The sequence below is a fragment of the Xenopus laevis genome, chromosome 5S (genome assembly GCF_017654675.1).
Source record: "Xenopus laevis strain J_2021 chromosome 5S, Xenopus_laevis_v10.1, whole genome shotgun sequence".
NCBI classification, from domain to species: Eukaryota; Metazoa; Chordata; class Amphibia; order Anura; family Pipidae; genus Xenopus; species Xenopus laevis.
Window position 1 is genome coordinate 3,227,143 of NC_054380.1, and position 22,120 is coordinate 3,249,262.

At 36.6% G+C, this 22,120-nt stretch overlaps 1 protein-coding gene across 2 annotated transcripts; it reads right to left on the reverse strand.

Annotated features, from left to right (window-relative positions):
- Positions 1 to 12,390: 12,390 nt before the first annotated feature.
- On the reverse strand, positions 12,391 to 21,160 carry LOC108717528 (prokineticin receptor 2). Of its 2 annotated transcripts, none has more exons than XM_018264762.2 (3): positions 20,975 to 21,160; positions 16,176 to 16,790; positions 12,391 to 13,494 (listed from the first exon to the last, which is right to left on the reverse strand). In XM_018264762.2, the coding sequence occupies exons 2-3, from the start codon at positions 16,619 to 16,621 to the stop codon at positions 12,798 to 12,800; spliced, it is 1,143 nt and encodes a 380-aa protein (XP_018120251.1). In that variant the 5' UTR covers positions 16,622 to 16,790; positions 20,975 to 21,160; the 3' UTR covers positions 12,391 to 12,797. The 2 variants fall into 2 exon arrangements, with proteins under 2 accessions (XP_018120251.1, XP_041421120.1); XM_041565186.1 differs by having other exon boundaries at positions 16,176 to 16,795.
- Between the last annotated feature and the right edge of the window lie 960 nt (positions 21,161 to 22,120).

Sequence of the window (22,120 nt, forward strand, 5' to 3'; positions counted from 1 at the left end):
AGGTTAAAAACATCTTAATATGGTTAAAGGGAAAGCTGCCATTGACTTTTACATGAATTAAACAGGGTTTAGATGAAGTATTTATATAGTTTTTCCCCTCTAAAAATTCAAGTTTTTTCACCAAAAAAACTTTACTAGAAAAAAAATCGAGTTTCACTAAATATCCACATAAAAGCACTGAACGGTGCAAACCTCTAAAAATGTGAGGTTTTCTCCTAGAGAAAAAAACCTGTAAAAATCCAGATTGATTTAAAGCGGTCCAATCAGAACAGCAGAGCTCATATAGGACCTTTACAACTTTTACATGGTGCAGTTTAATATTAGAAGTTTTTGTAGTTTTTTTAACACTTAATAAATCTAAAATTTGTAGGGCTTTTCAGAAATGAAGCAAAAAACAGAAATTTTTCAAGAATTATGGAAAGAAATAGCAATTTTTTTGTTAGTAAATGGACCCCATAGTGTCCCTGAATTAAATTTTAATTTTGAATAAACAGTAGAAAGAACAGAGATGTTCATTCCATTTCAAATATCAAATTTTGTTTTGTCTCTAAAAATCATAACTGGTCTCAGATGTTCTCCCCTTTGTTTCCAAGGCTGTGACACTATTGGCACATTAGTGGGACTGCCCCATCGCCTAGGTATATTGGAAGAGGTTACTTCTTACTCAGTACTAAGATTTTCCATTATTTTCCTTCTCAGTCCTTGGAGACTGCTTCTTAATCTTCCCAGAAAGTGTTTAAAGAAATCTGCGCACTGACAAGACATATATTATCTGCTGCTAAATGGACCCAGGCTATTATCTAATTATAGTCAGACATTGCTTGGCAGTAAACTTTAAGTAAAATCCATGTGATGTAAAATTTGGAACAGCTTTCTGTCTTTTTAGAGGGTACCTTGGACTTTTGTTTATACAATTTGACTACTATAGACAACACATGTTACTACTAAACAATTTCATTTTGAATAATTATGTTAGTTACATGGCATCTTCTAAATTGTGTAGGGAAGTGAAGATGGTAGGAGGCATCTTATATTGTTTTCTTAGTTTCTCTTTTTCTTACTGTTAGGGGCATATTTATCAATGGTTTTGGATTGCTTTCCTTTGCTTCTTCGAAAATAAATATGAAAAATATGAGTTGAAAAAAAACCCCACAATTGGTGGAGGTGTGCAGTCTATTAAGGTTTACAAAGAGCAAAATAGCTACAATAAAATTTGACAATGCAAATCACAGTTCTATAAAAGCAAGAAGTTATGGTCTCCACCACAGCAAATCTGATTTTAAGAAAAAACAAGGTGAAAAGATCAATATTTCCTGTCTGAGAAAGAAAACTGCGCATTTTTATCAGAAGTTCATATCGAAGCTGTAATATAAATAGCTTGAGATACACAAACATTCTGAAACTGTAATAACATTTTATAGGAAGTCTCAGGACTGAAGAACAATTATTTGAGTGCAATAATCATATCTCCGGTTTATCAGTTAAGGGTAAAACCTTATAAGAACAAGAAATACATGAGATGAGGTGCTCAATCGTTGGATAAGAACAGCACTATATTAATAATACAATTTTCTTGTCACCACTGCTTAAAGGCAAAAATAAAGAAAAAGATTGAAACCTGGAGCAGCTGAAATGCAGAATGCTGACTTAATTTGATATATTGATACAGTTAAACATGGCACAATATAATTTTATAATCTATTTCTGCTTTATTTTGGAAACTGATATCATTAAGGGGCAGATTTATCAAGGGTCAAATTTCTAATTTAAAAAACTTCGAAATTCAATTAAAAAAGACCAAGCAAAGTTTTTGACTCCAAATAGGTTCTAGGAGGTCCCCCATAGGCTAAAACAGCAATTCGGAAGGTTTTAGATGGTGAATGGTCACAGTCTAATTTTTAAAGAGACAGTGCATGATAAATTTCAATATTCTAATCGAATTTGGACTATTCCCTAGTTTAGTTTAAAATTTGATTTTTTTTTTTAATTAGAATTTTCACTTCTACCTTTGATAAATTTGCCCCTAAGTATCTACATTGGCTTGAAATTCAACTGTAAATTCACATCACAAAGAGCACACTTTATTTTAAAGTGTACAAAAAATGGTGTTATTAGTCAGTTAAATTTGTTATTATCCGTTGTATTAACACAAACTAACACGAACTATGTCTGAAGGTAACATTTTAAGGGTATGTAAATGTAAAATAGAATAAGGCTAGAAATGCTGTATTTTGTATACTAAATATAAACATGAACTTACTGCACCACAAGCCTAATCAAACAAATAATTTATGCTTTCAAAGTTGGCCACAGGGGGTCACCATCTTGTAACTTTGTTATACATCTTTGCAAGACTAAGACTGTGCACATGCTCAGTGTGGTCTGGGCTGCTTAGGGATCATCATAAACAAAGCTGCTTGAGTTCTGCATGGCTGGGAAGTAAGGCGGGGGCTCCCCCTACTGTTCATAGGTATGATTGTTTCCCTGCAGAGCATTTAGGGACTGTCTGACAATTCCTATCCACAGCAGTAACATAGTAACATAGTAACATAGTAAGTAAGGTTGAAAAAAGACACATGTCCATCGAGTTCAACCTTTTTTTTTTTTTTTTGTTTATTAACTACCTATCTGCCAGTTGATCCAGAGGAAGGCAAAAAACCCATCTGAAGCCTCTCCAATTTGCCTTAGAGGGGGAAAAATTCCTTCCTGACTCCAAAATGGCAATCGGACTAGTCCCTGGATCAACTTGGACTATGAGCTATTTCCCATAACCCTGTATTCCCTTACTTGCTAAAAAGCCATTCAACCCCTTCTTAAAGCTATCTAATGTATCAGCCTGTACAACTGATTCAGGGAGAGAATTCCACATCTTCACAGCTCTCACTGTAAAAAACCCCTTCCGAATATTTAGGTCGGAACCTCTTTTCTTCTAATCGGAATGGGTGACCTCGTGTCAGCTGGAAAGACCTACTGGTAAATAAAGCATTAGAGAGATTTTTATATGATCCCCTTATATATTTATACATAGTTATCATATCACCCCTTAAGCGCCTCTTCTCCAGCGTGAACATCCCCAATTTGGCCAGTCTTTCCTCATAGCTAAGATTTTCAATACCTTTTACCAGCTTAGTTGCCCTTCTCTGTACCCTCTCTAATACAATAATGTCCTGTTTGAGTGATGGAGACCAAAACTGTACGGCATATTCTAGATGGGGCCTTACAAGTGCTCTATACAGTGGGATCCCCTCCTCCCGTGACTCTATGCCCCTTTTAATACAGCTCAAGACCTTATTTGCCCTTGATGCTGCTGACTGGCATTGCTTGCTACAGCCAAGTTTATCATCTACAAGGACTCCAAGGTCCTTTTCCATAATGGATTTGCCTAGTGCAGTCCCATTAAGGGTATAAGTGGCTTGGATATTTTTACATCCCAGGTGCATGACTTTACATTTATCAACATTGAATCTCATTTGCCACTTAGCTGCCCAGATTGCCAGTTTGTCAAGATCCTGTTGCAAGGATGCCACATCCTGGATGGAATTAATTTTGTGTCATCTGCAAACACTGATACATTACTTACAACACCCTCCCCTAAGTCATTAATGAACAAGTTAAATAAAAGTGGACCCAATACTGAGCCCTGGGGGACCCCACTAAGAACCTTACTCCAAGTAGAGAATGTCCCATTAACAACCACCCTCTGTACCCGATCCTGTAGCCAGTTTCCTATCCATGTGCAAACGACTTCATTAAGCCCAACAGACCTTAGTTTAGAAAGCAGTCGTTTGTGGGGCACAGTATCAAACGCTTTGGCAAAATCCAAATAGATCACATCTACTGCCCCCCCACTATCCAGAATCTTACTTACCACATCATAAAATGCAATCAAATTCGTCTGACATGACCTATCCTTCATAAAGCCATGCTGATTGTTGCTCATAATGCCATTCATTAGGACAAAATTTTGAATGTGATCCCTTAACAAGCCTTCAAATAATTTGCCCACCACAGATGTCAAGCTTACTGGCCTATAATTGCCAGGCTGAGATCGTAATCCCTTTTTAAATATTGGAATAACATCAGCTTTTCTCCAATCCATAGGCACCATACCAGATGACAGTGAATCTGAGAAAATCAGAAATAAGGGCTGGTCTAAAACTGAACTAAGCTCTCTTAGAACCCGGGGGTGTATGCCATCAGGCCCTGGAGCCTTGTTTACATTAATTTGTATTAAAGCTTTTTGAATCATATCCTGAGTCAGCCACTGACTAGATTGAGCTGAACCATTCGTGCAGTTATTAAGTGAGCCTGTGAACCCAGACTCCTCTATTGTATACACTGAAGAAAAGAACTGATTTAACACATTTGCCTTATCTGTATCTGTTACAACCATACTGGTACCATTATTTAATGGAGCAACACTCTCAACCTGCATCTTTTTACTATTAATATATTTAAAAAACTTTTTAGGGTTAGTTTTCACCTCCACCGCAATTAACTCTTCATTTCTTTTCTTAGCCTTCCGGATTGCTGATTTACAACATTTATTACAGTGTTTATATTCATTAAATGCAGCTTCTGTCCCTACAGATTTGTAGTTTTTAAATGCCTTTCTCTTCTTTAGAGATGTCGCGAACTGTTCGCCGGCGAACTTGTTCGCGCGAACATCGGGTGTTCGCGCTCGCCGGAAGTTCGCGAACGTCGCGCGACGTTCGCCATTTTGGGTTCGCCATTGTTGGCGCTTTTTTTTGCCCTCTCACCCCAGACCAGCAGGTACATGGCAGCCAATCAGGAAGCTCTCCCCTGGACCACTCCCCTTCCCTATAAAAACCGAAGCCCTGCAGCGTTTTTTCACTCTGCCTGTGTGTGCTGAAGAGATAGTGTAGGGAGAGAGCTGCTACCTGTTAGTGATTTCAGGGACAGTTGAAAGTTTGCTGGCTAGTAATCGTTTTGATACTGCTCTGTTATTGGAGGGACAGAAGTCTGCAGGGGTTTGAGGGACATTTTAGCTTAGGTAGCTTTGCTGGCTAGTAATCTACCTTCTACTGCAGTGCTCTGTATGTAGCTGCAGTGGGCAGCTGTCCTGCTTCTGATCTCATCTGCTGACTGCTGCAATAACAGGCAGATTTTTCAGATACATTTTTGCCCTTGATCCCCCTCTGGCATGCCACTGTCCAGGTCGTTGCACCCTTTAAACAACTTTAAAATCATTTTTCTGGCCAGAAATGTCTTTTCTAGATGTTAAAGTTCGCCTTCCCATTGAAGTCTATGGGGTTCGCGAACCGTTCGCGAACCGCTCGCATTTTTGCGCAAGTTCGCGAATATGTGCGCGAACTTTTTTTCCGACGTTCGCTACATCCCTACTCTTCTTTCCCATTAACATCTTTACCTCTGTATTAAGCCACACAGGATGATTCTTAGAGCTTCTACATTTAGTCCTTAAGGGAATAAATTGAGAACAGTAATGATTTAATATCATTTTAAAGGACAACCATTTCTGTTCTGTGTTTTTAGCTGAAAACCTAATGCCCCAATCAATGCTCTGTAGGGCAGCCCTCAAGGCACTAAAATTAGCTTTGGCAAAATTCATGGTTTTTGTTGCCCCAGTATATTTTTGTTTTTTGCACCAGACATTAAAAGATATAACATTATGGTCACTATTACCCAGGGGTTCAATGACTTGCACATTTGCTATAAGTTCTGGGTCATTTGAGATCACTAAATCAAGAATAGCATTTTTTCTGGTAGGCTCCTCAACAACCTGTGCTAAAAAATTGTCGTGCAATAAGTTTATAAACTTGTTCCCATTAACTGATCTAGCAGTACCGTTGCTCCAGTCAATATCTGGGTAATTAAAATCCCCCATTATCATTACTTTACCTAAACTAGCAGCCTTTTCTATTTGCATTAGGAGCTTTGTCTCTTCCTCCTCACTTACATTAGGGGGTCTATAGCATACGCCTACAATTAATTTGCTGGATTCTTTACAATTGGTGAAGAACTCCACCCATACGACTTCTGGCCCCTCATTTTCTAACACAACCTCCTCCTTTATATGAGCTTTTAAATCCTGCCTAACATACAGACATACCCCTCCTCCTTTTCTATTGCCTCTGTCCCTCCGAAACAAAGTATAGCCACTGATATTTACTGCCCAGTCATGCGACTCATTCAGCCATGTTTCGGCCACACCAATCACATCATATTTTCCTTCCATCACCAGCAGCTCCAGCTCTCCCATTTTACCAGTCAGACTTCTTGCATTTGTAAACATACATTTAATACTCGCACCATATTGAACATATGACATGTGGTCCTCCCTATCCTTAACAGTATCCCTAGCCAAATCTCCTCCCCCATTTTCCCTTTCTTTGCCCACTATCTCATCTCAGTAAATGAAGGGAGAATTTCTTATAAAAACGGTACACATTTTTTAATTAAAGTATATTGGAGATAGGTTTCTTTTTCATTAAAAAAAGTAAAAATGGGAATTTATTTTTTTGCCTTTACATGCCCTTTAATTGTATTAAACTATTTCACGTTGCAATTAGAAAACACAGTAAATAAGACATGGGAGAAATCTGTCTTTTCTTATTTTAATGGGTATCATGCTATTACTTGGGGAATGGCAGTTGTTACTATCCCTGGCCATGGGATTTATATAATGAATAAACTGTCTACTCTCACATGCCAAAGAAAACCACTAGTGTATAATTACATTGTAAAATTGCATCAGAGCAATTTGCTGTATTAAGATAAATTTGCACACATTATTTAATAAACTTTCGGGTGGGTTTTATATTGGATGACCTGCTCAGTTCAGCGACTTTTTTTGGTTCAAGTTCCACTTTGAGGGCAGACATTTGGTTGGGGCCCCCCTTAACTCATCCCAGATTTATAAAAACATATCTGTATCTGTTATTCAGCTAGTGTTCCAACAATATGCAGGGCAGCAACAAAAGTCTAGCCTTAATGAACCTTCAAATATGACTTTCACAACTATCCAAGCTAGCACATTAGCACTCTCCCCATATCTCAGCATAAATGGCCTTCAGCCTTGGTCTCCACAACCATTGTTTCTAAGGCACACCCACAATTTAGGAATACCAGTAGTAAGATATACACAATACTGGGCTCAATCAAAAGAAATCCATATATTCACACAGTTTTTATGTACCGAACAATTTTTGAGAAGGTGAAAACTTCACAGTAATGTTCTCTGCACTTATATCAACCCTTTTCAACCTTTCAACTTGGCCCTGTATCAAGAGTGGAAGGTTCTAAGGCACAATGGATCGCTACTACCTTGGCCATTGAAAGGGGGTTCTGCAATTTTACATTATATTTACTTTATTTAAAATTTAAACATTGATACAATCAACAGTTGGTCTTCTCTTTTTGTTTTTAAGTTGGTGAATTTTTGTTCTGTTCTTGTTAACCTTAAATTAAAATTTTAATCTTGCAAAGCCTAGTAACCTGAAAACAGTTGAGTACTGGAACATTATTTTTATTGTTAAATATATATTTTATTACTGGTCTTTTTGTTCTATAGACCCTCCACTATTCATCTACTAGACTGCCACATTTTTTTGGGTACGATGGAACCTAACAAGCAGAAAACACTTTACATTTCAAATTATTGAGCTTTAGAACAAAAACACAATTAAAGTAAAAAACCTTAAAGAATAAAAATTAAACTACAAATGGCAAATAGATTTCTGCATTCCCTCTATATTATACAGCTAGAGTGAATGTCCATTCCTGATCTGTTGATGACTTTTAATTGAGTGGACAGTGTTTTCTTATACTCTCTTAGGTGCTGATCAGTGATGGGCAAATTTATTATTCGTGAGGCGCAAATTTGCCTGTTTTGCCGGCGGCAAATAAATTCGCATATTTTTGGCACCAATTTAAACCTGGGTAACGATAAATGGACGCCCATGGACTTTAATGGGCTCTGGCGTCAAAATCGCCATTTCGCAAATTTTTCACCAGTTTCGCGAATTTTGCAAGAAATTAGCGTCAAAGCAAAACGGGACAAATTCGCCCATCACTAGTGCTGATATTACCCTGTATCTGCAAACATAATGATATTCAACTTATATATTCATAGTAATGCAAAACAAACATAATTATCTTTCAAATGCACTTGACCTTAATAATAAAAGTGCCATGGGAATACATTTGTGCTGAATTTCCATTTGTGTAATCTTTTTTCTTTGTTGGCTAGTACAACGTGACATTTGCTTTTTGTATACACGATAAATGCATTTGAAAGAACTATAGGAAGATGCAAAAATAAAAGGTCTTCACGAAACACAGCCGACAAAAAGCATTACAAAAGGTAAAATCTTTATTGTATGAAAACGAAGTGAACAAGAACGTTTCTGTGAATGAAACGTTTTCTTATAATTTGTTGAGTTTGTTATTTGTTGTTTAACTGAGCAGCATAAAAATTCTTAAACAGCTGTACTTAGTACCTCCAGCAGGAGAAAGCACATTAATTCACACTGTATGACAATGTACACGTGACTGGTTCAGCCTCCTTATACAGGCCTGTTGTTGCAAGAAATAAACAGAATATTATGGTAATCCAAATAAAGGCTTCAAGCACCTTCAACCTCAGTGAGCATTACAATGACATATATTTTGCAACAAAACTAGCTTAAAGAGTGGTAGAAACAAGGCAATTCAACATATGCAAAGCAAGCAATACCACAGTATTTAAATATAAAAGACACAGTTCCACAAGCAATTAATCTACATAATGAGATTGTAAAAGAATGAGAGTTTTATGATTCTTAGTTGCTAATTTTTTCTTTATTGGTTAAACATTTCCAGCGAAAATGACTTAGAGTTGTAAAATTATTTGGCTGGTTAAAAGGTGTTAACTGTATATGTTTATTATATTTTATTAAAGGAGAAGAAAAGGCTAAAATAAAGTATGCTTTATTAGAAAGATCTCTATAAATACACCACTAATGCTCAAAGTAATGCTGCTCTGTGTCCTCTGTCAAAAGAAACAGCACATGTCTTTCCTTCTATTGTGTACTCATGGGCTTCTGTATTAGACTAACTGTTTTCAGCTTAAACCTCCAGGGCTAGGGCTTAAGCATGCTCAGTTTGCTCCTCTCTTCCACTCCACCTCCCTTTTCCCCCTCCCTGCTAGAATCTGAGCCCACCTGACCAGAAATACTGCAGCTCTAACTGTAACAGGATGAGATCACCTGACCAGAAATACTACAGCTCTAACTGTAACAGGAAGAGATCACCTGACCAGAAATACTGCAGCTCTAACTGTAACAGGAAGAGATCACCTGACCAGAAATACTGCAGCTCTAACTGTAACAGGAAGAGATCACCTGACCAGAAATACTGCAGCTCTAACTGTAACAGGAAGAGATCACCTGACCAGAAATTCTGCAGCTCTAACTGTAACAGGAAGAGATCACCTGACCAGAAATTCTGCAGCTCTAACTGTAACAGGAAGAGATCACCTGACCAGAAATACTGCAGTTCTAACTGTAACAGGAAGAGATCACCTGACCAGAAATACCGCAGCTCTAACTGTAACAGGAAGTGTGGAAGCAAAAGACTCAACTCTGTCTGTTAATTGGCTCATGTGACCTAACATGTATGGTTTGTGTGCACCGTCAATCCTATGATCCCAGGGAGCGGCCCTTATTTTTTAAAATGGCAATTTTCTATTTAGGTTTACCCAATGGCACATACTACTAAAAAGTATATTATTATGAAAATGGTTTATTTACACGAAGCAGGGTTTTACATATGACATATTTTATGCAATATCTTTTTATAGAGACCTACATTGTTCAGGGTGTAGTTTTCCTTTAAGATGAATGATTTCTGGTGGGGAAAAGACATTTTCATTGCTGCAGTTCTTCCCATGAGGAATGTGATTAGTAAGTGTGATGGGCCTTTGCTCTTAGTGAAAGAAACTGTCCTGCCATTATGGCCCAAGGAAATGTCTCAAGTGAATGGCTTACTCATATCTAGGAAATTCATGTATTTATTACATGAAGATAGATGTCACTTATAGTAGTTCCAACTGTTATGTACAATATCACTCAATCACTAAATTATGTTTAATTATTAAAAGAAATACGTTGCAGCCTTGAAGGGCTTCTCCCTGCTTAGTGCATACAGGGAGTATAACAATCTACATTTTTAAAAGAGAACTGTGACTCTGTAGTGCAGGTAGCTGCATTTCTGTTTAATCAATAGATTTATCATTTCCAAGCTGCACATCTTTTCCAGCTCTGTTCAATAGAACTCTCACACCATTCAAAAACACAAGTTCATGGCATGCACCATATTTAGTACTCAATGCTCCAAACAGAAATGTTAAGAAAGACAACTTATTGCATTAAATATTTTACTGTATCTTATTAAGGACCTAAAGGTATTTTTTTTAATTCTATGCAAATAAAATGTGATGTTTACATAAATTTTATAATATAAAATATCTACTGGAATTATCATGCACTTTACTACTTCATTTTACATTGCGGTGCATAGAGATCATGGCAGCCTTTAACGGACAGCAAAGCGAGAAATCGCAAGTGGCAAATAAAAGTTTGTGGCAAAATTGTCAATATATTTTTTATAGTTTGTGTATACAAACTCCAGAATCCCAAACTATAGAAAATATATAATACTCTTCTCAGTGTACGTATCTCATAACTTTTTACTTTAAAGCAGCTTGCATTGCCACAAATACTTAGAAGGGAAATCAAATATGCTGTTGAGAGTAAATCCAGGCTTGACAAAGGGCTGGGGTGAAGCCCGAAATGTTGCCACTTAATTAAAATTGTTTCTACTTTTTTGCCGGAGTGCTGCTGTTTTGTTTCATTGATCTGTATTATTTTACCCTGGCAGAGGGTACAGCCTGCACCACCTGGGGCTGCTAAGAGCTGTCTTTCTTCTGTGTAGCACACTTCAACTGATTCTATTTGGAGTAAATCCAGATTGACTGCTCCATATTAGTGATGGGCGAATTTGCGCCATTTTGCTGCGCCGAAAAATTTGCGAATTTCGCGCAAAATTTGCGAAACGGCGAAAAATTTGCGAAACGGCGCCGGCGTCTCGTTTTTGACGCCGGTGCCCGTTTTTCGCTGCTGGCGCCCGTTTTTGACGCTGGCGCCCGTTTTTGGCGCCGGCGTCCATTTTTCGAAAAAATTAATTTTTGACGCCGCTGAATTTTTGACGCAAATTTTTGCGGGTGTTTTGCGAATTTATTCGCTGGTGGCGAAACGCGCAAATTCGCCGCAAATTCGCGCCTGGCGAATAAATTCGCCCATCACTACTCCATATGTATGACATTATTTCCATCCCATTCTGAATGGCTAATTCATGTAAAAAACAGTTACGTTATGTAATCAACTACCCTATCTCTGTGTATCTATTTAAAGTCTACCATTCTCCTAAATGTTTCACTAGAACATTTTCTAAGTTCAACAAAAACTATTATGGCATCATATTATTTTATCTCTTTGTATGGGCTATAAAAAAGCTTATGGATTTGTCTCTATTATGTAGAGTTTGCAATCTCTTTTGGCTGGCAATGGCCACTATCTTCTTGAATCACAACCTCCCCCTCTTTGATACCTAAGCATAAAGCTGTTGGAGTTGACAAGGATGTTGGTGGTCCACCAGACTGATAGACAATGAAAGTTTAGGAAAGGCAAACAAGGCAAGCTAGTAGAGCCTTAATAAAAACTGGAGGGGAAGGAGGCAACAGGAAAATAATTATAAAAGAATTCCCTCACCTCTTATTGTTCCAATAGACAAATACAAAGTGAGAAGGTATAGCGATATTTTAAAGGAATAGTAACACCACAAAATGAAAGTGAATTAAACTAATTAACATATAGGGGCCGATGCATCAAGGGTCGAATATCGAGGGTTAATTAACCCTCAATATTCGACTGGGGAATGAAAATCCTTTGACTTTGAATATCGAAGTCGAAGGATTTTGCGCAAAAAGTTTTATCGAACGATTGAAGGAATAATCCATTGATCGAACTATTAATTCCTTCGAATCGAATGATTCGAACAATTTTAATACAACGATTGAAGGATTATCCTTCGACCAAAAAAATTTAGCCAAGCCTATGGGGACCTTCCCCATAGGCTAACATTGGGTTCGGTAGCTTTTAGGTGGCGAACTAGGGGGTCGAAGTTTTTTCCTAAAGAGACAGTACTTCGACTATCGAATGGTCGAATAGTCGAACGATTTTTAGTTCGAATCCTTTGATTCGAAGTTGATGTCGTAGACGAAGGTCGAAGTAGCCCAAAAAACACTTCGAAATTCGAATTTTTTTTACTTCAAATCCTTCACTTGAGCTTGGTGAATTGGTCCCATAATGCGTTGTTGCCCTGCACTATTAAACTGGCATGTTTGGTTTAGAAACACTACTAAAGTTCATATAAAAAAAACTGGTGTGTAACCACAAGGGCAGCCATTTAAGGCTCAGGGGACATAGCAACAGAATGCCATTGTATTCTATTAGAGTGAGGGTTATTCGCAAAGTAACCTGTGCCTTTTTTTTCCCCAAAGGGTAGTAGTATTTCTAAAGCAAACATATAACTTTGACAAATACATGGCACAGTACATTATATTTTAATTATTTTAAATACTTTTCTTTTTTGGTGTTACTATTCCTTTTATAAAACCTTGTTTTAAAAAGAAAAATATTTTAACTTTACTGTAAATCAGATTAAATAAAGAATGATAATCTATTATATATGTTTAATAAACCAAGATATTAAAATATTTATTTCAACTTGATGCAATCTACTTCTTCCGTAACAGGCACCCCACTGGTTTTTAGATCTAATTCAGCGCTACCTTTACTTCCACTGTATGTGGATTTCCATCTCAAAAGCATAATCTTCTTGAAATATTTCATGGTATTATTTTTAACTGTGACAAAACACATGGTGTTGATCATGCTGTTGCTCATTGCAATGCACTCTACGATGTAGAAGGCGGAAAGGTAGTGCTTCTCTTTGACAAAAATTGTTGGAAAAAAATCCCGAACAATGGCAAATCCATAAAAAGGTGCCCAGCAAAGAACATAAGCTGTGAGGATACACATCAACACCAACACAGTCTTTCTGCGGCAGCGCAGTCGTTTCCGGATTTGCTCAGTCTGAAAACCAGGCACAGTCTTAAACCAAAGTTCTCTGGAGATCCTGGCATAGCATAATGTCATGGTTAGGACTGGGCCAACAAATTCAATGGCAAAAATAAACAGAAAATACGTTTTATAATAAATCTGTTGGTCAACTGGCCAAATCTGTCCGCAAAAAATCTTTTCTTGGCTTTTTACCATGAATAGTACCGATTCTGTTGCAAAGTAAGCTGAGGGTATGGCAATGAGCAAAGAGACAATCCAAACCGACCCAATCAGGAATGAAGCAGTTTGATAATTCATTCGAGGCTTTAAGGGATGAACAATTGCCAAATACCTGAAAAATATTAAATTCAGCATTAAAACTATTGAAATGGTTCATTGCATGAAACCTCATTAAAATTAACCACGGTATAAATATACATCATTAAATAACCAATAGTTGGATTTTAGTCTTTTAGCTGTCCAAATAGATATATTTTTAAGTATGTGAAGTAAAGTGAAGCAAGTATCTAAATTTAATGACTGTTTTTACTATTAATCACAATCATATTATTTATTCTGAAATAATACATATTTTCTATTATTATCCTTACCACTGGGGAATAAATATTGGCACATGATAAATCTGCCATATATGAATAAGAGCAATGGCATGCTGGATGGTTGCCAACATTTAATTTTAGAGCAATGCCACAAAGACTGATTGTTAGTGATGGGCGAATTTATTCGCCAGGCGCAAATTCGCGGCGAATTTGCGCGATTCGCCGCCAGTGAATAAATTCGTGAAATGCCCGCAAAAATTCGCGGCAAAAATTCGCCTGCGTCAAAAAAAAAATTTCCGAAAAAACGGACGCCGGCGCAGTTTCGAGAATTTTTCGCCGTTTTGCGAATTTTGCGCGAAATGGCGCAAATTCACCCATCACTACTGATTGTTAAAAATTTTCTTCCCAATTAACTTCTAGCTTGTCAGGTGGGTCCCATCCATGGATCTAAATGTAAAAAGCCATGACTCTCCAGGGTACTCTCAGGCATTTATCCATTGGAAATGTGGCAGTGAAAATTTTGAATGATTAGGATATAAATCCTAAAAAATAGGATGTTATTGAATGGAAACCAAATACAGACTTGTAATCAAGATACTGTATATAATTGTGTTAATAATCATTTAGATTATAATAAAGCTTAACATATATTTATTTTGTTGCAGCTGTTTTATTTGGGACTATGCATCGTGCTGTGATTAGACTGGATGTTTTCATTACTAGCTGTCTACGCTGTTTAGCCATAACTATATTCTGTTTCCTTGCGCTCAGTACAATAAAGAATATGTGACATGAATTGATTTAAAGATTTCACCAGCCGGGATCATAATCATTTCTGTTTACATTCATGCCACATTCTATTTGTAATTGTAATTCAGTCAGAGGGGGGGTCATCACTGACGCTGAATCAGATTGTTTTTGCTTCTTTCTGATATTTGAATTGTACGTTATTAACGATTGATTTATTATTGGTTGTTTTTAATACACATGTATGTTACATAAATAAGTTGTATTACATCTCAAAAGCCTGATATACTTCAAAGGATTGTCTTTCCTGTAATATTGAACAATGATCAATTTACAGTATTTATACATTTTAAGATATATATACTATTAAAGGGATAATCGGAAAACATGTTTTCTTTCAAAACACATCAGTTAATAGTGCTACTCCAGCAGAATTCTGCACTGAAATCCATTTCTCAACAGAGTAAACTGATTTTTTTATATTCAATTTTGAAATCTGACATGGGGCTAGACATATTGTCTATTTCCCAGCTGCCCCATGTCATGTGACTTGTGCCTGCACTTTAGAAGAGAAATGCTTTCTGGCAGGCTGCTGTTTTTCCTTCTCAATGTAACTGAATGTGTCTCAGTGAGACATGGGTTTTTACTATTGAGTGTTGTTCTTAGATCTACCAGGCAGCTGTTATCTTGTGTTAGGGAGCTGCTATCTGGTTACCTTCCCATTGTTCTTTTGTTTGGCTGCTGGGGGGGGAGGGGGTGATATCACTCCAACTTGCAGTACAGCAGTAAAGAGTGACTGAAGTTTATCAGAGCACAAGTCACATGACTTGGGGCAGCTGGGAAATTGACAAAATGTCTAGCCCCATGTCAGATTTCAAAATTGAATATAAAAAAATCTGTTTGCTCTTTTGAGAAATGGATTGCAGAATTCTGCTGGAGCAGCACTATTAACTGATTCATTTTGAAAACATTTTTTTGCCCATGACAGTATCCCTTTAAGGACCTGCTCATTAAAACCTGTTATTGCCCCAAAGTTACAAGACAACTTGGTCATTATTTTAACCGATTCATCAACTTACAGTATTAAGCATGCAAATATATTCTCAGGATTTCTTAGAAAAAAAAATGTCAGTAACAATAGAGTTCTATTACATTTCATAAATTGGCTACCAAAAAATATTACAAAATTTCCACAAATTCTTCAAAAAGGACATGATGGTTAACATTGGGGTTTGGATAGTTTTTGGTAAAAAAATAAAAACTAAAACACGTGTGAATATAATATAGCAAGATAAATGTTATTTTTATTTATTCTGGAAATATTTTTTGCTTCCCATCCTCCAACAACTCTAACAGCCAACATGCAATCGATGAAGTTAATAGCTTAGACCAGTGGTCCCCAACCAGTAGCTCGTGAGCAACATGTTGCTCTCCAGCCTCTTGGATGTTGCGCCCAGTGGCCTCAAAGCAGGTACTAATTTTTGAGTTCCTAGCTTGGAGGCAAGTTTTGGTTGTATAAAAACCAAATGTACTGCCAAACAGAACCTCAATGTAGGGTGACAATCCTACTAAATGGCCAATCACAGCACTTATTTGGCACCCCAAGAACATTTTTCATGCTAGTGTTGCTCCCCAACTCCTTTTACTTCTGAATGTTGCTCACGGGTTCAAAAGGTTGGGGATCCCTGGCTTAGACAATCCAGAACCAAATGGGAGTTAATCTTACCTGTCAACTGCAATTGCCAGAAGTGCATTTGTTGAGACATAAAGAGACACAGTTCTTAAGTAATTTACAGATGCACATAGGACGTGGCCATGCTCCCAGGAGAGCTGTTTCACAACATAATAGTCCATTTCAAATGGGCAGCACACAATGGCTACTATAAAATCAGAAATTGCCAGGTTGGCTATCAGTAAATTTGTTAAATTTCTCAATTTCTTATATCGAGCGAGGGCAGCAATAAAAATAAAGTTTCCAATGCCGCAGATTAGCATGATGCATACGAGGGCCACCCCAATCACTATCTTTGCTGCGTAAAATGTCCTTGTCTTGGTGACATCATCATCATCAAACTCATAATCGCTGTAATTTATGTTAAACGGATAAGTAAAGTTTCTTGCATAGAAATCTTCGTCCAGACTATACATCGCCCCCAGGTTATTGAAAGCCATGGCTAATACGTCAAGATGCAGCCTTGGAAATGGTTAATCCAAGTGTCCTCACCAAAAGATACTTCTTGGGATTCCAGAACCAGAATATAGGAACAGAGTTTTTCCAAGTCAAGTCATTGCTTCAGTCTGTATCGTAAGAGTTGGAATGTAAACATTTCCTGGTCCAAGTCTGTGCTGAAACAAATTAGCACACGGATCAGTTAATAAGCTTACTAAATGGAAAAATAAATTCAAAAAGTGTCAGCATCAGTGTACTCTAGTTTAGTGTAGAATATGTAGAGATAATGAGAAACATTAATTTTACCATGTTAAATCAGGATGTAATTGTTTTCTAGTATACATATGCAGTTTATTAGCACTTTAATCATGCCACGTTGCATTTTAAGCAAGGTGACGCATTCCACTGTGCACTCTTTACCCTGGACATAACCAATTAGTCTTTGCAATAAGCAGAACAACTGGTTTCTTCATTCAAAGTCTCTATTTAATAAAGAAACATATTGCTCCAAGCTACCCCTACTCTGCCAAACTCCCATAATCTTACATACAGTAGTATGTTCCCTGGCCATTATTATTCCAACAATTATTCCAGTATTACTCCAACATAAAAATTAGTACAGGTGTGGGATCCATTTTCTGAAAACCAATTATCAAGAAAGTTCATCCATCGCCTATAGACTCTGTTTTAATCAGATAATTACAATTTTTAATTTCCCTTTTTTCTGTGTAATAATAAAACAGTACCTTTTATTTGATCCCTACTAAAATCTAATTAATCCATATTGGAGGGGAAACAATCCTACCGGGTTTATTTAAGTTTAAATATTTTTTTAGTAGATTTAGAGATTTAGGGGCATATTTATCAAGGGTCGAATTTCGAAACTTCAAATTCGAATTCAAAAAGACCAACCGAAATTAAGTCAAAGTTTTTTTTGGTCGAATAGGTCAGTTTTTGATTGATTAGGTCCATATTTGGCTGAATTTGAATCATACGAATCAAAGTAAAGTGCATTAGATAAAATTCGATTCCAAGTTTTTCCCCAAAAAAACTTAAATTTTTCAAAGTCCACCAATTGACTCCAAATATGTTCTAGGAGGTCCCCCATAGGCTAAAACAGCAATTCGTCAGGTTTTAGATGGCAAATGGTCGAAGTCGCATTTTTAAAGAGACAGTACATGATAAATTTGAATATTTTAATTTTCTAATTTTCTTCAAATTCAAATAGAATTTGAACTATTCCCTAGTCGAAGTACACAAAAAATTGCTTGAAATTAGATTTTTTTTTCAATCAAAAATTCACCTCAATCTTTGATAAATCTGTCCCTGTTAGTATAGAAATCCAAATTACAGAAAGACCCCTTATGAAGAAAACCCCAGATTCCAAGCATTCTGGATAACAGTTCCTATACCTGTAGTTGTACTCAAAGGGGCACGTTTACCTAGGGTTGAATATCGAGGGTTAATTAACCCTCGATATTCGACTGTCGAAGTTAAATACTTCGACTTCGAATATTGAAGTCAAAGGATTTAGCGCAATTCGTTCGATTGAACACTCAAAGGATTTTTATCCATCAATTGAAGGATTATCCTTCGATTAGAAAAACCTTGTAAAGCCTATGGGGACCTTCCCCATAGGCTAACATTGGCGTTGGTAGGTTTTAGATGACGAACTAGGGGGTTGAAGTCTTTTTTAAAGAGACAGTACTTCGACAAACAAATAGTCAAACAGTGGAACGATTTTTAGTTCGAATTGTTCGATTCGAAGTTGAAGGTCGAAGTAGCCAATTCGATGGTCGAAATACCCTCTATTCCTTCACTCGAGCTAAGTGAATGAGCCCCAAAGTGTACTGGAAAAGCCATTTTATTGAATATTATTGAAATACAGTGGAACCTGAATATTATTAAGTTTAAGTTTTTTTATTAAGTTTTCACTCATTTTACATTGTTGTTTAGTAGTCCCAGCTATATATTATGATTTTACATTTTCCTGGCTTTTACACTATTTTTTCTGGTCCCCTGGGGGTTCTACGGTATTCTATAAACTAAAGAAATGAAAGAAATTTATATTCCTTAGTTCTAAACATCTGCCCTAGGAATGTGCTCTACATAAGGTTGTTAAACAGGAAACAAAGAGCATTTAGGAAATCACAAACCGTTGAATACAAATTGGTTCTTTTCCCTTCCAACACAAATCAATGTTGTGTGAGGAAAAACCGTAGCTTATTTGGGATGTCATTGGGCTGTAGAGTCCATTACCTGCACAGCTTTAACCTCTTCAGGTGGAAATAGTGAAAGTTATGGGTGAGCATTATTCTACAGAGGAACCATGCATAGAAAATGTTTTCTAGTTAATGGTGTGTGCAGGGGTCATTATATGCTGAACATTAATTCTACCACTTGCTGGGGACTGGCATATTTCATTACAAATTGCCTCCAGGACGTAGAGAAGAAGATATAGTGCAAGACATAACCAAAGAATAACATTATGGCTGCATTTGCTGTGATCTCTTGCATATACTTCATCATGAGACCTCTTTGATCCTTGGATTCTGCTGTGCTCACCCCGTTGTATCTGTCTGCACTTGTGTTGGTGCAATCATTTACTTTTATTTTTAATTGGCAGCATGTGTTCTTTTAAATTCTGGACTATCCAACCCTAAGAACTATGATGTACGGGATGAGGTTGATGGGAAAGGTAAGACTATATCATCTTATTCCATTAAATGAAGCATTTGCAAACCACAAGTTAATGCTATAGGAATGAGGTCATGATGAGATCACTAAATAGAAGCCAGCGGTTTGGGATCCATTATCTGGCAATCCCTGTTATCCTGAAAGCTCCGAATTACAGGAAGCTCATCTCCCATAGACTCCATTTCAATAAAATAATTCAACATTTTAAAACATATTTTCTTGTTTTCTGTACAGAACCTTGTACTTGATCCCAAATAAGATGTAATGAATCCTTATTGGTGGGGAAACACTCCTATTGTTTTTATGAATGCTTAGGTGAGTTTTAGAAGACTTAGGGGCAGATTTATCAAGGGTTGAATTGAAAATTTTAATTTTTAAAGTCGAATTTCAAGCTAATTTGAGTGTACCTCAACTAGGAAGTAGTCCAAATTCGATTCATATATCGAAATTTATCACGTACTGTCTCTTTAAAAATTCAACCTTGACTATTCGCCATCTAAAACCTGCCGAATTGCTGTTTTAGCCTATGGGGGACCTCCTAGAACCTATTTGGAGTCATTTGATGGACTTTGAAAAAAAAATACTTTGAATTCAATCAAATATGATCCAAATTCGATTCAACAATCAAATACAGCTTATTCACTCAAATTTTAAAAAAATCTATTTTTTTTAATAGATTTTGGTTGGCCTTTTTTTATTAAAATTTCAAGCTGATGGGAGTTTAAAAAAACTCCCATCACCTCGAAATTCGACCCTTGATAAATCTGCCCCTAAGGTATGGATATCCAAATTGCAGAAAGATTCCTTATCTGGAAAACTCCAAGTCCAGAGCATTCTGGATATTAGGGTCCCCTACAAACTCTTATTTTTTTTAGGGTAAGTTTGCATGGGAAATGAATCCATTTTATGTGATTAATATAGAGTCTATTAATAGCAGTACGTTTGGCATTTCAAGCCACCTAGCATGTTGAGATGTCACAAATGATCATTTCTTTGACAGTGTAATAGAATTATTATATAATAGATTGCCATTCCATTGCATTTCACCAGAACAAAATATAACATAAAGGTAAAAAGGCACTGAGCCGATTCTTGCAACTCAACAAATGAAAAGCAACTCTCTAAACCGGAGACGTCAAGCCGTTAAACACAGACAATAACAATACATCACAAGATAGCTCATTGATTTTTGCGGGTAAATGGTATTTGCACAAGTCATAAAAAAAGAGAAATGCAAAGGAAACACACGGTAACTGGTATTGCCCCATAAATTGAACTTTCTAAAAGGAGAATTCCCATTCAAGCAGTTGTAGCTACTGCACAGATTAAAAGAGTCCGCATTAAACATTAAACCCAAATAAAGTGCTTTGTAATTTCCATTCAGTCACTTTACTTCCCACCAGGTGATCAAAAGACAGAGCACGATACTAATCGAAATCTTTGAGAAAATGATATGAAACGGAGAAATGTGCCTGAACTGTAATGTCATGTATATAATTAGAAATAGAAATTCGGCTTGATTTAAAATTTAAGGTTAAGGCTTTCTTAATGACTCTGGGTTGCAATAAACTCTAAGCATAGTCACGCACTTATAGAACGATAAAGAATACAGTAATGGGGAAATGTAACATTTCAATATAAGGAAATAAATACTCTACCTTTCCCCTGTAGTCATTGTGAAGCATGATCCTGCGGCTGAAGAAATTAAACGGCCATATTGAATAAAGTCAAGGCTTTCATTTTTCCATAAATCTTTGGAGATGCTACTCTCTTATTCAGCTTCTCTCACATGCCAGCATTGCACTCAATGTGTGTGTTTCCCCAGTAATTCAGCTCCTGTATCTTGAGAAGCTCATGCACCTCCCTTTACAAAACGCTTTATGTCACTTAGTGCTTTTCAGCTGCCACCTGCTGGCTCTATTTCGGAATAGCTTTGTAGTATGTGAATTGTCTTCTTTCTGTAATTCATTCAAGGAAATTTAAGGGAGTTATTTATCAAAATCCAGTTCTTCCTGATTTTTTATGTAAAAAAAGTCCGACCAAACTAGAATCCACAATTTTACCTTATTTATCATTGAAAAAAAAATCGATAAAATGGGTCTGGAAAAAAAAGTTTTATGCCCAAATGCTCAAATTTATAGTGAAATCGGTCAAAATGCACAATTTATTTAGATTTTTGACCAAATCTCAGCACAGATCATGATATCTTCAAATTTGAAACAAGACCTTTGCCATTGACTTCTACAAGACCCCGACAGCTTGGAGATGGAGTATTTTTAGATTCATGATTTTTAGCAGCCTCGGGGTATAATAAATCACAAAAAATGTGAGGTTTTTTTTCCACTACAAAAAAAAAAAAAACAGCCAGAGACTTCTTTATCTTTTTTTAAAAAAAAATCTTCTATAATCATTTTTAAAATCCACGATTGAGTTTTTAAAAGAAAAAATTAAAAGTACAGGTTAATCATTAAATCTCTGATAATAGCATTGATGATCATTGAAAACACATTTCATACTTTCTGTTAAAGCAGAACAAGAGCAGGTTTATTTTTTAAGAATAAATGAAATTGGTACACTTTAGATACAGTATGTGGGAAAACTCACCACATAATCCACATTCCCCAGAACTTTAGCTCATAGATAGGGATGAGCGAATTTGAGCCGTTTCATTTCGCCAAAAATTTGCCGCCGGCGAATTGTCGCCGTCGCTCATTAAAGTCTACGCGGTGCACGCTGCCATACAAGTCTATGGGCGTCCACGGCGAAACAAAGCGAAAAAATTCGCCCATCTCTACTCATGAGCG

Coding starts and splice junctions, on each gene's coding strand:
- LOC108717528 (XM_018264762.2), bottom strand. CDS start 16,621: ATGGCTTTCAATAACCTGGGGGCGATGTATAGTCTGGACGAAGATTTC. Junction 13,495..16,175: donor CTGGCAATTGCAGTTGACAG/GTAAGATTAACT, acceptor AATATTTTTCAG/GTATTTGGCAATTGTTCATC.